Source organism: Geospiza fortis, unplaced genomic scaffold, assembly GCF_000277835.1.
Source record: "Geospiza fortis unplaced genomic scaffold, GeoFor_1.0 scaffold10, whole genome shotgun sequence".
Classification (NCBI taxonomy): Eukaryota; Metazoa; Chordata; class Aves; order Passeriformes; family Thraupidae; genus Geospiza; species Geospiza fortis.
The window spans coordinates 3126215-3143245 of NW_005054326.1; the positions used below are offsets into that span (position 1 = coordinate 3126215).

The 17031-nt window shown below is 45.6% G+C and overlaps 1 protein-coding gene across 1 annotated transcript in view; it reads right to left on the reverse strand.

The window, feature by feature from the left end:
* Window positions 1-255: 255 nt before the first annotated feature.
* Window positions 256-17031, reverse strand: part of LOC102038559 (potassium voltage-gated channel subfamily KQT member 1-like) — a 410492-nt gene continuing 393716 nt past the window's right edge. The window contains exon 16 of the mRNA XM_005421085.2: window positions 256-1349. Coding sequence (XP_005421142.1) covers window positions 1194-1349 — 156 coding nt within the window. The 3' untranslated portion in view covers window positions 256-1193. The remainder of the gene's footprint in view (window positions 1350-17031) is intronic.

Sequence of the window (17031 nt, forward strand, 5' to 3'; positions counted from 1 at the left end):
AATCTGCATCTCAGCCTGCATTTCCCCCTGCAGCTTGCCAGCCCAGCTACCTGCACCAGAGGTGTTCCTCAACAACAGCACGTCAGCCAGCATGTGCACTCGATTTACAGCCAGATTACAAGGCAAAAAATAAATCTAGCATTTAAAATTATACACAGCAGTTTATTTAAACAGCCATTAACTTTCATCAACAGTGTGTGCATTTCTGTTTTCTTTAAGGAGCCCTGCCACTCTCAATCACAGCTGCAGCCCTCCTGCAGCACCCTGCTCCTCGGTGGCTTTAACCCAGCTTCACAGATAGCTCATAGCCAATTACCATACAGGTTCCTTATGTTAAAATTAAGGCAACCGGAGTCAACAACCTCTGCTGAATGAAGGTAAAAGCTTGAGAACGTTTTGCATAACAGTCATCAGAGTAGCTGATAACTATTACAGTGTTCTGGTGAAGTAAGCCTACGCAGATCCTATCTCTCCTGCCTGTCTGTTCCAACATGCATCTCATCTCACTGGCAGCCCTTTGCTTTAATTAGCTGAAGTCTCTGCTTCAGCCTTTCATATGTCAACCAGCCTGTGTACACTTCCATATTTTTAATCAGTAGCCTGTTGTCTTTACTTTGTCATTCGCACTAGCATATAAATCTGCCCTTCTTATGATCCTCACTGCTTGGTAGAAGTCAAAACATGCTGTTTAATTTTCCTGTTCACTGATTTCCATTTGTTTCATGTTCAAATGCTGGCTCCTTTCCCCCTTTCGGGCATGCTGTGAGCATTAAACTTAGTGATTAAATGCCAAAAGAACAGTTCTTTTCCCCTTCCGTGCCCACAAATGGGTCATCCTAACCCTGGCTGGGATGCTTCCCTTGACAGCGTGCCCTGTGCCTGTGTGCTCAGCCCGAGTGGGGCTGGGGGATGGGAGCTGGGCTGCTGCTGTCTGGCAGAGTTCAGCTAAAATAAAATAAAACAGGTGCAGAACTTACGTGCTCTCCTAAGGTCGTGACTGGCTTCTTGCTGTTTCTTCTCTTTTTTTTTTTTATTTTTTTTTCAGGTTTTTTTCCTCATTAATCTACTACTGCAGATTTTTCATTTATTTCATTTATATTTCATGTCACCCATGACACAGATGAGGACACCAAGACTGAGAGATACCCGGACATGGAAGAGCAGGAGGGTCACGTGTGGCTGTCCCCTGGCTTTCACATTTCCTGGGTCACTGGGGGGGACTCTGTGGGTGTCTGGGGATGTCTGACAGGCGGGGTGGCTGCCCCTGGCATCTGTGCCTGTGCCTGATCCCCCAGCTGAGCCTGCAGTGTGCTCAGGATGTCATCCAGCTTCTGGTCCATCTGCATGACCTGTTAGGGAATCAGAGAGCAGAAGAGCTGTCAGATGGTTGCAAATGCTTCTGGTGAGAGGCATTCCAAGGCCAAAAGCAAGGAAAAAGCCTGGCAGGGAGCATGGGCATCTGAGAGCCACCCAGTCCCTGAGTTTTATCCAGCCTGCTGCTCTGGAGCGGATGACACTGCAAAGTCACAGGGACAATGGCAGCAGAAGGACAGGACATTGCTGGCCTGAGGACTCAATTCGAACATTTTGTCTCTCAGCCTTTTCCCAGGCTTGATGATGATGCATCCTGCAAATATCTGCCCTGAAACTCTCCTTCACTCCTCGGTTTATTGTGAATGTTTTTTTCCCAGTACCTCTCCCAGCCTTCACCACCCTTGCTTGTAGGACATCATGCTTTCCATTACTGTCCTGGGAAATGGAGCAGCCGCCCCTCCCTTCACACTGTAAATAGATGCCTCAGTGATACATGCTACAGTCAGAGATCCTACCAGATAAGGTGTTTATTCCCATGCATTTTTAGGAGGATAGACTACTAAAAACCTCATATTAACACCAATGACTTCATTAAAAAAAAAAAAAAGGAAACAGCCATTCTATAGGAAGACATGCTAATTCCTTCTCTCATTTCTTTGCTTTCTAGCTGAAATTTCTCAGCTGTAGTCCCTAGTAGAGGAGTCTTTCCTAATTGTTATTATTATTATTATTAAACAGGGAAAAGCAAATATGAATTTTTAAAGGGAAGCTGCACTCATGCTTCCTAGTATTTTTTAGGTTCTGATATTTTTTTTAGGAGCACATAGCTGGCATTATCCCCTTGTGCTGGTAGGGCTTGCCTTCACTGCAAATGGCTCCCACTCACCTCAGCATCACCCAGGGGGACAGGCTGGGGGCTGGGGGCTGCTTGACTTTGCTTCAAAGGCAGAACTATGGCCAGCATCATGTAATCAGCTGGGATCACTTCTAATGATGCTTGAACACAGTGCAGCTTTGTGTTATAGATGAGCCCAAGAAAAAGGAGCATTTTGAGGAACATTGAATGGTTCACTTTACAGTTATCTGCTGTGAAACTATGAGCCTCTGCAAACTGTGATCTGTCCCAGTGGGTCTAATAAACTTTGATAGCAAACCTTTTAGAGTGATATCAGATCTAAACTGAGCTTTCATTAAAAAGGGAGGCAGAGAGAATGAGAGGGAGAGAGAACGATTCCAGCCTTTTTCTGTGCAAAGATAGCTTTGGAAATAGCCATTGGCAGCATGGACTGAAAGCTTAGCAGGCTGAGATTGCTTTAAAAGCCAAGGCAAGGAAAATCACCTTATCCACTTTTCTCTCTTCTGTCTCTTCTCACTCCAAGTGTTGGCTCCCCTGTGGGCCCCTCAAACCTCAAGGTACCAGGAGCTTATTCAAGTTCTATCTCTTTGGTAACCACTATTCTCTCCTAAATACAACCTGCTGGGGAAAGAAGGAGTAGAGAATCTCTGCTACATCCTAGAGGGAGAGATGTGCTGACTCTCTTCCATTTCTATATTTAGAACTGCTAGCTTCTGGTAAGAAAAGCCCTTCTCCCTGCCTCTGTTTAGGTGTGGGTCTGGGTTATCTGAGGCAGTGTTTACAAGCAAGAAGGGAGTGTTTAGGACGTGGGTTGGGCAGCAGAGACCCTCACTACAATTTCTGCCTTCCAGGTGCATGGCCAGCACTGCCTGAGTGGTCAATCACTGACAAAAGCACTGACATTGCTCTGTCTCAGGCACAACAGCCCCAAATTCTGCTCAGCACTGACTTGGCTGAGAGTCTGAAAGTCACTAGTGGTTTAAGGGTTAAGCAGCATGGAATTAATTTGAAAACCACAGCCTTTATTTTCTCCTCCATTCTTGAAAAGCCTGTTTGGCTGATGCTGGTAATGACTCAACAGAATCTTTCTTAAGCAGAAATGTTGCTGCAGAGCAGAAACCAAAGCAGAACTAATGTATTGCAATAGGGTACAAAGAAGTGTAGGCAGGGAAATGGGATCAGGCAGATGAAAGCTCTTTTGGGGCTTTCTTTTGTGAGGCTTTGTTGATTTTGATCTGCACGCTTTATCTTAGATAAGCTATGCCTGCATATTCCATATCATTTAAACTCTGCTGGATTTCACTGTATTTTGCCAGCTCAGTGAAAGAATGTGACAGGGAATAATTCTGTGCACTCTATTTTCCAGGAGAAGAGGAGGGTGGAGAATATTCATTTGTAGGGATGGAAATCCTTACACAGGGGAGTAGATGACACTACACTTCTGTCACACCTTCCACATGAGGATCAGTAAATATTTCCTGAACGCCAGCAAACAAAACTGCACAGTTCTCCTGGGTCAATCATACCCAGGAGGGTTTTCATGATAATTTTTGAGATTAGAAGCAGAAATTAGGTGCAAAAATTAAGTGGCCTATGTAGTCAGCACCTTGTGGAATTGGAGGTTTTTAAAGAAGGGTCTGATTTGGAGGCTGGATAACTCTGACCAGGGAGTGGCAAAGAAGAGCTGGGGACACTTGGCCCCAGGTCAGTAGGATGACTTGCAGGGTTAGAGGAGTTTTCACGTGTGTGAAGGTTTTTTCCACAGGAGGATCCTGGTTTCAGGTTTCTCCAAATCCACCTCACAGCTCTGACTTTTCCCTAAGCCCAAACAGAAGTTGCCTGTTTTGAGCAACACCCCCAGGCAAACGCTGGGAAAGGGTTAAACAGAGCAACGTGTTTTTCAGATAAGTAAAGTGAGAAGCCATCCAGAGCTGGCTGCAGAGTTTCCAGAGAGATGTGATATGGCCCTCCCTGGCTCAGTGGAGACAGGTGAGCTTGGCAGCTGTCCATGGGCAAATGGCAACAAAACTCCCCTTCTCCCACCTCACAATAGCGCTCCGGAGATGATCTATAAAATTGTTAAAATGCTTTTATATCCTTTCAACTGCCCTGTAGAAAGGAGACTTGCAAAAGCAGTTTAAAATATTGCACTGTTGTTATTGGGACTATGAGGAGAGCTGAAGGAGTGTTGAAATGTGTATTTATTCTGACATCCCCCTGTGAAAAGGGGCTGGACTCCATGGTGACAGGCAGGACTGTTAGAAAAAAAAGCGAAAAAAAGCAAAGAGGCACAGCAAGCCACAAAGTCAGTCAGACCATGGGGCTCAAGGTGTCCCTGCCCTTCACCTTGAGCACCAGATTGGCTTTCAACACCCATGGGCTGTTTGAGGATACTTTGAGCCTCTGTTTGTGAGAGTTGGTGATGCTTAAATACGTCTTTTTACCTCAGGTGACTCCTGCTGCAGAAAAGGCTTGTGGAGAAAGACCCCTGGCATGGCAGCAGGGCAGATGAAGAGGGCTGGGTCATAATGGGGGTTTGCCACATGCTGGACAGATTCCTAGCTCCCATGAGGGGTATTTTTTTCCTGACATATTTTGCACACACAGACCATAAACAAAATGCATGTGTGGAAAACAGTTGGAGTAGCCACATGGTCTCCTCCAACTGCCGTCACTTTAGGCCAGGAAAATCCCTCCCCCTGTTGGTTTGCTGACACCCCTAGGTCTTGTCTATCTTTTAAATATGATTTATGGAGGCTGGGAAAGCCAGTAGCAATTATGTGCACAACACATTGACTTGAACTATTTCCAGAGAGGCAGCAGAAGGGGAAGATGGTCTGCTGGAGCACTGGAGTAAATCTGCAAACCCACAAGCACACTCACATGTTGCTAAGTCAGTGAAGCTTTGCACGAACAGCTTAACCCCAAAGATTTCATAAATTTGCTGTCACCTCCTGGAGGCTCTGCTCTCTCCCTCCCTGCCTCCAAAGCACCAGAGGCCTGAGCTCAGCCCACTGAACACCCCTTGTCTAGCAGTGGAGAACTCTGTGCTCTCCAACTCTGTGCTCTTGGCTTTACCATTCCTCTGTTTCCAGCCCTTGCTGCAGCTCCTGCTCCTGAGATAGCTCCAATGAATTAGGATCCATTCTCTGACTTAAACACAGCTGCCTGAAGGGTTTTAACACCAACTGCTTGGAAAAGAGTAGTTTGATAGGATTTATTTTGTATGGACAGAAGTGTGCATACGAACCTTAGTCTGCCATGACTGCAGGTATGTGTTTCTGATACTCCCAGCTTGTTATTTGTGATAGGTCACCTAAGGCCAGTTTGGTATTAATGCAGTAAAATCAGATGTGATTTAGCTGAACTGGTGCAATCCATTTTATGGATGCTTCCATTTCTGACTCATGTGACAAATTGATTTAGCTTAAGCTCGTTATCCAGAAATTTGTACCATTTTCACATATTGACCAGATCTGTCACATGTTTCTTCTCATTCCAGATGGTGGATTGATTTGATTAGATCCTGTGTTTAGCTTTATATGCACATCTGGTCTTGTAGCTTCTCTCTGCCTACAGTTACACCCAATTATTCAAACTAATTGCCTATTGTACACTTCGAAGCCTGAATTGTTTGTTTTAGGAATTGCTTTATTTTTTAGCGTGTGGATTTATTGCTGCCCAGAGACTGCTGATTCTGGGAAGGGACATCTTTTGTCTACAGCACTGCCTGCAAAACTGCCTCCCTCTCACCTTGCTTGTCCTGTTAGAGATATTGCACTGAGGTGGAATGCTGAATCCACTGAAACTTTTTTCCCCCTTCAGCAAGGCCAGACAACGTCAGTGTTGACACAGCCTGTTGGTAGCTGTGAGGAAACCAATGGCCACAGCAGGCACAGAGACTGGGACTAGCCTGGGGAGATTTCTCTTGTGCAAGGTGTGGCTCTGGAGCAAACTCTGCTGCAACCAAGTGCTCATGGATGTGCTTGAAGCATGTGCAGAGTCTTCCTGAGTTCACCAAATATTTAAGTGCTTTGCTGGAGTGGAGCCAGAATGGTCAACAGTTTGCAGGATTATACCTTTAGGATAAGCTTTTGGAGTCTCCTAAGTACTCAAACACACATATGCCCAGAGATATATCTACACCACCATTTCTCAGGTCTCTGAGGAGTAATAATTGTCATCTATCATGACATCCTGCTGCAAAAAACCTTGGCATTCATATTAGCAGAGAACTAGCAGCTTGTGTCTCTTAAACAACAGGGGGGCTTTGATGAACAGGATCCCATGAACAGGATCCCATGAACTGGCTGGTTTTGGGATGAGCTGTGACGGGGTTGGAATTGGCGTCAATTCTACAACGATGCTGTAGGAAAAAAAGCAGCACTGCCAGGTGGGACAGACACAGGGAAGCACCTCACAGTGGGACATCAGTGTCCTGTAGCCAACTGCCAGCACCAGCTGGCCCAGCTGTGAGCTGTGCTCCCCTTGCTGGGCTCTGCTGAGGTGCAAACAGCACGGAGACACCAGCTCCACACCAGGAGCTCTTGCCAGTGACCTCAAAGGTCAGGTAAACAGGTACGTGAGTAGAACCTAAATAAGCTCCACTCCCATGTTGTTCTGGCAGATCCAATTCTTCACGAACACATAAAAATATATGAACCACCAGACTGTCATGTTTGACTTATTCCGTGTACCCCTTAGCAGATATCAGCTGTTTATTTTCATTCCATGGGACTTATCTGGATAACACCACCATTTTCCAGGCCTCCCTTCCCTTCTCCCAAACATCCCCACCCATTCTTAGGTCAGGTGTTACAACCTCTGTCGGCCTAGGGTATGGTAATCTTTATTTTAAGTATAGCTTCATTTATTTTGGTTTCCATCTACCTTTCCTGTTTCAATGAAAGCACAAAGTCTGTCCCCCTGCCCTGTGCTCCTGGGGTATTTCCTGCCTGTACCCTCTCAGTGAGCATTTTATTTTTGCATTTCCCATGCCACAGCTGCACTGATGAAGCTCCCCAGTAAGATCTGTGTCTGTGGTTGGTGTTTTTGGTGTAAGATGCCTTTTGCTAAGCAACTATCACAAGCTGAGCCCTGGCTTTCTAAAGCAGGCCTGGTCAGCACACAGATTATGTGTTACTGCTTTGGGGAAGGTGTGATTTATTTTTTTAAGATGAATCCTTGCTTCCTAAACAAATGAGGTCTGGCTGATGATGTATCTGTGTGTATATTGCTATGGCAGCTTTGGATTAAGCTGGCCAACTTCAGACACATTTGCCAGAGAATCCTTGCAGATAAGAAGTTCATACAGATTTCTGAAAGTTTGCCACTTGTGCAGAAGACAGACATCCAAATTAGTGCCTCTTTGAAGGAAGGGCAGAAGAGGAAGGTGAACTGTATTATTAGACCCCAGAGAATCCACACAGGATGCCCTGACCACAGGAAAAGCTTTATTCAGCTCTTGCCCCTTATTAGCCTCGGATAATCAACCACAAAATAGAGAGTCACAGGAAACCAGGCGGCACAATTTCTACTGCTCCCAGAAGTACTTGTTTCTGGCTCAAGGCATTCAAGTGGTGCCACTCTTTGAGTGGACACGAGGGTACCTTCCCACAGCAGCTGCACCCAGCTGCCAGCTGAGCTGGATTCCTGTGAGAGCTTGTCCCCTTTTAGCTCTTTCCATGTGCACCTGCCTGTCTTTGTGTCTGCAGCCAGTGCTTTCTGGCATTTGGAATTTGTTCTCCCCAGCAGGTGAATGGGACTTTGCAGAACTCTCTGTCTCCTGAGCCATGGACATAAATGGATATTTTTATCATTGCAGGACGTTTTGTTCCTCACCCTCCTCTGGATCCTGCTCAGATCCTCCCTGTAATCTTTGCCATCTCTCCCTGTGACATGGCTGCTCTGCCACGCCCGGGATGACGCACTGCCCTGCCATTTCTCAGCTCCTTGCATTGTGTGGCTGCAGGTCCTGCTCAAAGCCAGCCTGGAGACAAACAACAGGCAAAAACAACACAGCCAGCCCGGCCTCAGAAGTGGATCTGCAGCCTCTGTGAGTCACGCTGCAATTTCACAATAAAGCCACCTTGTAACTTATGCTCCAAGACGCTGATTAATTTAATTTTTCAATCTCCAAACAATACTGGACAGAGAGGAACAATAAAAAGGAAAAGCAGCACTGAGTACTCCAGTGGTGCCAAAGAAGCACTGAGAAAGGAGTGACCTTAAGCCTTTCACTCAGCATTTTAGATGGGTGTGATGGGCTTGGTGTTTGCATCTCACCTAACCCCTTGAATAGATGGTATCAAGCCTTCACTTTGGCTTTTTTGAGCTCAGATAAATCCCCTCCGTGAGAATGACATCTAACCACACCAGCCTCATGGCTAGATAGGGTTCACCAGTTCCTGCCAGGGGGAGGTCGCTTTGGGCTGTTTCTTTTCAGTTTAGTTGCAAGAATAACTTGCTGATACTGAACCCAGTGGGCGAATTCCCTTAATCCAGCCCTGCTGACCTGACATACCTGATGGACTCTGAGTGCCAAGGTAACTTTCATGCACTTCATCACAGCTGTTGATGCACAACTGCTCTTCATTCACACAAATATCCCTGCTTGAGATTATCAGCCCATCTTTACTTATAGGGTGGTGAGAAAGGCAAAGCGAGAGGGAGTGTTGTTATTGGGAGGAGCACAGGCATTATGGTGATGGAGATTTAGATAGCAAGACATGTAGGTACTAGAAAAGTTCCAGGCAGCTCTTGTAGGGCTTGACCAGGAGTTCTGAAACCCAAGATCCAGTCTAGACCCCAGGCCAGCCTCTGTGCACTGAGCACAAGCCACATCCTGCGTGAGCATTATCAATATTTGTTAACCATGTGGATCACATAATCTGCCCTTTTTCTGTCTTTCTGACATGAAATCACTTGAAATTGGATAGGTTTCAGTCTTGGAACAAAACAAAAGACAAACAAAAAGGTAGCAGTAATCTAATGTGGGGGCTGAAATGTTGGCTGTAGGAAGGAAGGAAGTTGTGCTGGAAAAAGAAGTTTGGTCCCAGTTGGCAGAGGACAGGATGAGAGAAGATAGTGTCTTTGCCTTTCCTGGTGTTGGCTCTGTGAGGATTGACATGGACACGGCAGAACAAGGTTGGAAGGGTGGTGTGCTGGTCCTGCCAGGACAAAAAAGGTGACCAGGAAGCAAAAGGGTGATTGTCTGGGGATCAGAGGGTGTCACTGGGAGGTCACTGTCCGGGCCTCTCTTTTCAGCTTACACCATTTTAGCCAAACCCTGTAGGCAGACTAAGGGCTGGTCTGTGGGCAGATTTGTGCTGCTGTCAGAAAAACCAAGCTCACAACATGCCCTGGCCACTGGGGAGCCTGTCCTGGGCCCTCATTTTGCTGTGCCCTGTTTCGGTGAAATGAATCCCAGGAGAAGCTGACTTGTGAAGGTCCTGGGAAGTGAGAGCTGGGCCTTTGCACCATGAGCTGCTGTTGAACAGGTCAAATGAAAACTTCTGCCCTCATTCCTTCTCTGCTGAGCATGGGACATGTCTCTGGGGTTGCCTTTACACAGCACACTCACTGAAAGTGCCACAGCCTTTGAAGGTGCCACAGGACTTGGCACAACGCTCACAGGGTGGTTGGAGGGAGAAGCTGCAGAAGCACAGGGTGGTGTTAGGTGTTTAAATAGCCAGGATTACAAAACACCATTGTTTCCTCATTAAAACACAGAAACTCAAAGCAAGTGAAATATTATCAGGCAGTGCTGATTGAGGGTGTAGCAGTTCTTGATTCTGACTGACTCAACGTGCTTTGCTGAGCCCTTTGGTTTTAGCCTGTCTGGCTTTATCTGTCATTTGATGGATTTTACTGGTTTGCTGGTTTATTAACAGCATATGTATTTTTAATGAGTTCTTGAAAAAGTCATGGCAAGTGGGTGGACTCTGGACTGCCTTGTCCAGATTTGGGGCCACCGTGCCCGGGTGCTGAGGGTGTCCGTCTGTCTGTCTGTCTGTTCAACCACACCAGGCCACAGCATTTGATCCCAGATCAGCAAAACCCACAGGTTTGGACAGTGCAGGAAAAACAACAACACAGCAAGGAACAGTTCATGACTTGATGTGGGATTGCTCAGCACCTGGAAGAGCCTGAGCAATTCCAGCACAAACCAGTGCAGGAATTGGCTGTAGCTGCAGCACTGTGTGTGCAGGGCAGCAGAAGAGGCTGCAGGGACAATGAATTTGGCCAGATTTGTCTTTTTCCCCTTCCCAAGCTAGAGAATTCATTGCATAGTATGTTCTGTAGCTAAAGAGATGTCCATGGCCATTTAAAACACTGACTGAGAACAGAAGACTTAGCACAGCAGATTTCCCAAACCCGGAATCTCAGCGGCGGCCGTTTTCCATTTCTTTCGTGCTTGAAAAATAAGCGAGAATTTTGAAAAATCAGCATGGCTACATCCCCAGGGGAGACTCAAATAAAGCATTAATTAAAGCAAAGAAAGGGAGGTGTCTTATTTGAACTCTGCTGAGCTGGATGGATTACCTATGAAAGCTGGCAGTGACAGGACAGCTGTGTGAAGAAGCCTGTGGCAGAAGCACCGGTGTCTTACACAAACAACAGGAGACAGGGCGGGAGACACAGAGCCATAATTGCCAGATAGATTTCTTCCTCATGAGGCACTTGCTAAGTCAGCAGAAACCTGCCTCAATTTTCTGTTGCAAGGCACTGTGCTGTTAATTAAGGGGGAAAAAAATATTCAGCTCTGCCTACTATCGCTTTTACAGCTCTTCAGCCTTATCCTGCAGGGAATACTGCCAGGGGAGACCATTCTATACCATATATATATGTATTTATATAAAATTTTTCTCCTCCATGTTTCTTCTTTTTTTTCATGTATCACTGCAGAGAAAAAGTACAGCAATAATAAAAAGGGACATGTATTAACATGAACATGGAGGTGTGGGAATATGAGAATGGCCCAGTGAGATTTCACTGTCCCAGCATTTAGTGGAACCATTTAAACCAGTGCTGCAGTTTAATTAAGATTTTGGGTTACTGGCTCGGTTGAGGTTCTAGAGGTAGAACTGGGAAGCCATGGAAATCTTTATGCAACTTTCTGCTATGAGGGAAAACATATATTTTTTAGGTCAGAAAGCTAAAATCCGTTAATAAATCCAATAATCCAATAACAAAAGAGGAATAAGCTAAAATTCATTAATAAAATAGGTAACACTCGTGACTGCTGAGAACCCCACAGATTTAATTGCTTACAATAAGTAAGTAGCTACATCTACTTATAACAGAATTATACAAATCTTTGAGGTGGGAAAAGACCTTCAAGATCATCATGTCCAAGCTTTGATTTACTTTTATTCAGCTTTAACTGTGACTTTGATCTACTGGATCAATATAATCTATATGTCCATATTTTGAAATGCCTGGGGTTATTGCCCCCAGTCTGGGTGCCAGGGCCATGGATGCCTCCTCCTCCATGCTGAAGTGATCATTTTACTGCTTGCAGATAACACAGGAGCAGAGGGAAAAAGCAATAGCCCCAAGAAGAGGGTTTTATGCTGTGCTCCAGTTGAGGTATGGTGCACCCCATCAAAAAAAAAATGGAGTTTCTCACCCTTCTTCCCCTTACCTCTGGCACAGTTAGCTGAAATGCCCATGGTAAGGCAAAAAAATGGGTTTTTTCCTAGGAATTTGAGCTAAGGTTTTAATTACTGTTAATAAGGATGTGGATTTTCTGTCCTGCAAAAAGATTAAGAAAAAATTCTCCAAGCCCCCAGAATGTGCCAAGCCTGGGTACAAGTAAACAGTTTCTTTGCCATGCAATCTAATTTCCCTCCTTTATTATTTGCTAATGATCTGCAGAAGACAAAAATTGCTGTGAAATACATGACCCCCTCCCCTTTCATTTCGAAAACACTGAGAAACCTCCATTCAAATCTTTGGGGTTTTTTTGCTCGTTATTCCTGAAAAATTCATCAAAATCAATATGACTCCTTGTACTGCAGCAGATCCTGCAAATTTTGCCTGGGAAGGGACTTTTTGATGTAAGAGCTCCTGCCAGCTTTAGCTCAGAGACTTGCACCTTAGAAGAAAAATGCGCCAAAAGCACACAAAATCAGAGAGGAGGGGAAAGAAAGAGTTGCCCCATCCTTGGGCTGTTTGGCTGCAGAGACCTCACTGCTCTTGTGGGGTTTCACCTCCATGCCCAGCCCTGGCAGGAGAGGCAGAGGGGAGCAGGACCCGTGTGCACAAGGGGGTAAGAGTGAGGATTTGCCCATCTGTGGTGCCAGCCAAAATGCTGTGCCTTCCCCAGCCCTCCTCAGCCTTTCCCAGGGCCCTCCCTCCCCAGGCACTCACAGGGATTACTCAGCTCAGGGTGGTGCCAGGGCAGTGCCCTGGGTCAGAGCGGGATTTTGGACATGGTTCTGTTTACCCACATCACTTGGGCATGGCCAGTGAATGTGGCAATCTGAAACCCTGTTTGAAAGCCAGATGTGGTGCTCAGGAGTGGATCTGCTTGGGCAGCTGGGGAAGATTAAATCCTCTTGTTAGCCACAGGGCAGCATGGGGTGGCACTTGGGACATTAGGCAGAGCTGAGAGAGGCTTTTGTAGTAAAACCAAAAACTTTGCTGGACCCCAAAGTCTGCAAAGGTTCAGGAACCTTTCAGTAAACCTGGACCAAGCAGATTTATAATTTCAAGGAGGAACCTCTTAAACCACCCTGGTATATGCATGATTTTGAACCCAGACCCGGCCACGCTTGGCACTTTGGAAGTTTTGCTTTGGGTTTTTTGCATACAAATCCAAAACACAATGTAGACTCAGCAGGGAGGAACCGATGCAGACCAAAACTGCTGAGTTTAGCACAGCTCTAATTATAATCTCTTCACAGTGCTGGTTTTATTTATTATTGTTTGTACTGTGGAAGCAGCGAGGGGCTCCAAGCAGCTCTGGGGCTGCACTGTGGAAAAGGCAGGAGAAGGAGGCAGCATCCCCAGCCTGCAGAGTGCATATTCTAAATAAACAAAAAAGATAAAGAATGAGGGAAAGACACAAAGCACGTAAGCAGAGCGATCAGGGGGTGCTGGCAAGACAAGGCTTTTCTTTGCGCCTCTCTCACCCACACACAAAATTGTGTTTGTTTGTACTGTAAACATTTTGGGGTCAGGGCTGCATTTTCCAAAATGTTTAGGGAGAGAGGATGCAAGAAATGTGTGGAGAAATGGAGGTGCTGAGGGCAGCTGCAGCAGCAGATCAGCAGCGCATGGGACCAGTATGCTGGATTTTGGCAGTGAGGGTGGGAGTAGGAGGAAGGTGATGGGGAGGGAGGGCAGAGGAGGAGGCTGACTGCCCTCCTTAGCTTGGGTCAGGTCAGAAAACCCACTCTGACAACCTGGGACGAGTCACCAGAGCACTCCATGCTGCAGATTCCTCTGGGGTTGAGCAGGGCTAAAGTGGCATGATTCTTCCTTGGTGTAAAGTGCTCTGAGATACTCAGGTGAAAGGTGCTGGATGTATGCCAAGATTTATTTTTCATAAACCTCTTCACATATTCTTTTCACTTAGGCCAAGTCAAGGCCTAAAGCCAGGAATTTTAGAGAAACATTCTTCTCTCTAATTATATATACACATATATATATGAATATAAAAATACATTTGCAAAAGAGGCCAAGGTATACTTTTTCAAAATGAAACCTTAAGTTAGATTTCCTAAATCTATATATAGGATCTTAAATGAACAGCCAGATTTAAAATCAGGACACTTCATTAAAACTGAGTTCAGGAGTCCAGCTATAAGTTCTTACTTGAAGATGTTTTGCCACAAGCTGGCTGAAAGTTTCATATATTAAAAGAAGTTTTTAATGTCTGTTTTTTTTTTTTATTTTTTTTCCTCAAGGATTTAGGTGAAGGTTTGGGCCAGTTATTTTATCCCAGTTATTCACCATTCTGCAACTATTAATTAAAACAAACAGCTCTCTGAAGCTATTTCTCACAATGGGGAAGATTTATATCTTGAAACTGAAGCTTGTTTTTACACTATTTTCTACACTGCGTAAACATCCAAGGTTGTTATTGCAGCAATCACCAACACAAGCTCTCAGAGCTCCTTGCCAGGCTTGTGATATTTATTGTTTGAAAAGCCCCAGCTCCTGGAGTGAAGTGATTAGATGAGAACCTCAGCTTTCAGTTCAAAAAAAAAAAAAAAAAAAAAAAAAAAAGAAAAAGTAATTTTGAGAGAAACGGGAAACCATGAGCAGAATGCAGAGTCAAGGGTCCAAACATCAGAAAGGAGAGAAAAAAAAAAAAAACTCCACATGTGTTATTATTTTTTAAAGCCTAAGGACACTTAAACCAAGCTCCCCCTTACAATCTGGCAGAGGGGGGCTGACTCATGCCTTGTGGCTGCCAGGGCATGGCCGTGGCAGGGGTTACTCATCACCCTGGAGCGCCCAAAGGTTTTTCCCCAAGGGGCTGCTCACCCTCTGCTGAGCTGCATGTGGTTGTACTGCCAGGTGCTGGGCTCCAGCCACTTCTATTTTCATTTTATTTTTTTCCTTTTTCCTTTCAAACCAACTGTACTGAAGCATTCGTTTATGAAAATATCCTGCACAAGGAATTAGCACCGACTTGGCAAATAGAGACAACAGGTCAACTCCTGGTCCTTCCAAATCTTACAGGATCTCTTTCAGCTTTCAAAAAAAGAAGAAAAACAGAACTATTCAAAAGTCTTGGCTGCTAAATAGTCACTAAGGCCATAACAATGTAAAAGCAAATGTAAATATTATGTGATGAAATGTATTTTTCAAAAAGCAGGTTTTTTCTCAGCAGTCAGATGGGCTTTATATACAGTGGGATGATTCATTCCTGAAGGTAACTCCAGCCCATGAAACAACCCCCTACATATCATGGCCTAAAATATCTGTTTTATACAATGCTTTTACCTTGTGAAAGCTCATTCAGCCTCCTGATTTATTTTACATTTAAGGCTGTACTTCTCCCTGCTCTGCTCTCCACAAACCCTCGGGGGAGAGGGGAAAAATACAGAGCAGAATCCTGGCTAACTCCAGTGTGACTAAGGGGCATTAGTATTGGAAAACCAATGCAAGGAGTGTAACAAAAACACAAGCAGGAGAAAAACAAGAATACTTCTACATAGCAAAATAGCACGTGGTGAAACCTTTCGTACACAAAAGGCAGGGTGGGTCCCAGATGGGGCAGCAGAGAGGCGTGTGGTCTTTTCAACTAGCTGAATGTGCAGCCCATAGCCACGGTGCAGACTGTGTGGTTTGAATTTATTCATTTACAGGGGTACAATTCCCACCTCTCTTCAGGGTGCAGTTAAACCTGATTTCTTCAAAGTGTGGCTTCAGGAATTAGTTCAGCTATAGACCAGCAACAGATGCAGTCACAGCTCAGAGGAGAGATAAACCTCCTCTTGCAGGAGTGAATAGATGCCAGAACACTCTGAAATCCCCCTCTTTACCAGAGAACCTTGCATTATGAATGTGTCTCTCTACTGGGGCTCGGGTTATGCCTGCAATAATGACCCAGTATTGTCATATCTCTTTCAGACATACTTTGTGAGCTGGTGGAAGACAAATGTTGGACACACCAGTGCTGTCAGCTGCTCCAGTACTCTTCAGGAACGCCATTCTTCCTATTCCTGCTGTTGATTCAGCCACACACCCTGCCAATAAAGTGCAGCCATAGCTGCCTGACAGGTCATCCTCACTGCACAAGATGGGGCAGTCTGCCAGCACCAAACAACTTCACCACCAACCCTGGCTGCTCCAGGATAACCAAATTCCCAAGGGTAATGGCAGCCCCTTCTGAGCTGATGTCTTATCCCACTGAAGTCCTGGGGCTTCCCAGACTGTTGGAGTCACAGCTGATAACACAGAGGTGCAGCCTGATGCAGTCCTACAGTCCAGTTCTGGGTGTGCTGTTGTGGCCCCGAGCGAGCCAGCAGTGGGGTGTCCCCAGCTGGTGAAGCCCAGGCCAGGTGTCCCTGGTGAGCTGCTGGCACTGTTTTGTCAAGGTTACAAGGCAGAGCTGAAGTGTCCTCCAGCCTATCCCCACCTGCCCAGTGCTCACGTCCAGAGAGGTGCACGAAGGCAAACAGCTGGAACAGCTGGAAGGGAGGACACGACAAACCAGAGACTTCTCAGACAGATCAAGGGACAAAGGCAATAATTTGGCAAATACCTCAAGGACAATGCTCAAGTCTGTGAGATGTGGCTTCACAGAAGAGCTCACCACCCAATGCAGCCCCAAAAAGGTTGGCACAATCACACAGTTAAACTCAAGCACTGCTCCAGACTTTGGAGGCTGAACCTCAAGAACGCCAGGCCCAGAAAAACTCTGCTGCAAAGACAAAGTCAAACCTACTCAGGCAGACTTGTAGATTGAAATGGAAATGCCCTCACTGTACTGGTTCCTTAATGCCATTTTATTTCTTCTTTCCCTTTTGAAGAGAACTGTTGTGTGAGCAAACAGAGCCTCAGTTTTCTGGTTGAAGCTCCTGACGCCAGCGATCCTCCACTTGCATGCAACTCGAAGCTATGTGGAAGTCACAGGGTCAATTTGTTTACCTTGCCTGTGGCAAGGCTTGGGTTCATCAGGTTAATTCCAGTAGCTGCTAAAAGGTCTTGAAATTTTTTTCTCTGGTGTCATATGGCTTTTGCATTTTTTTTTTCTCCCCCAAAGCAGGGGGTAACCATGAACTGTTCAAAACATACTGAAATAAACAACATTTTTCCACATCAAGCTCATCCTGTGGATTAATTCATTTGCATTTCTGGCCCTTTCAAGTGAGGGGAACTCATGCAGATGGGAGCAGTCA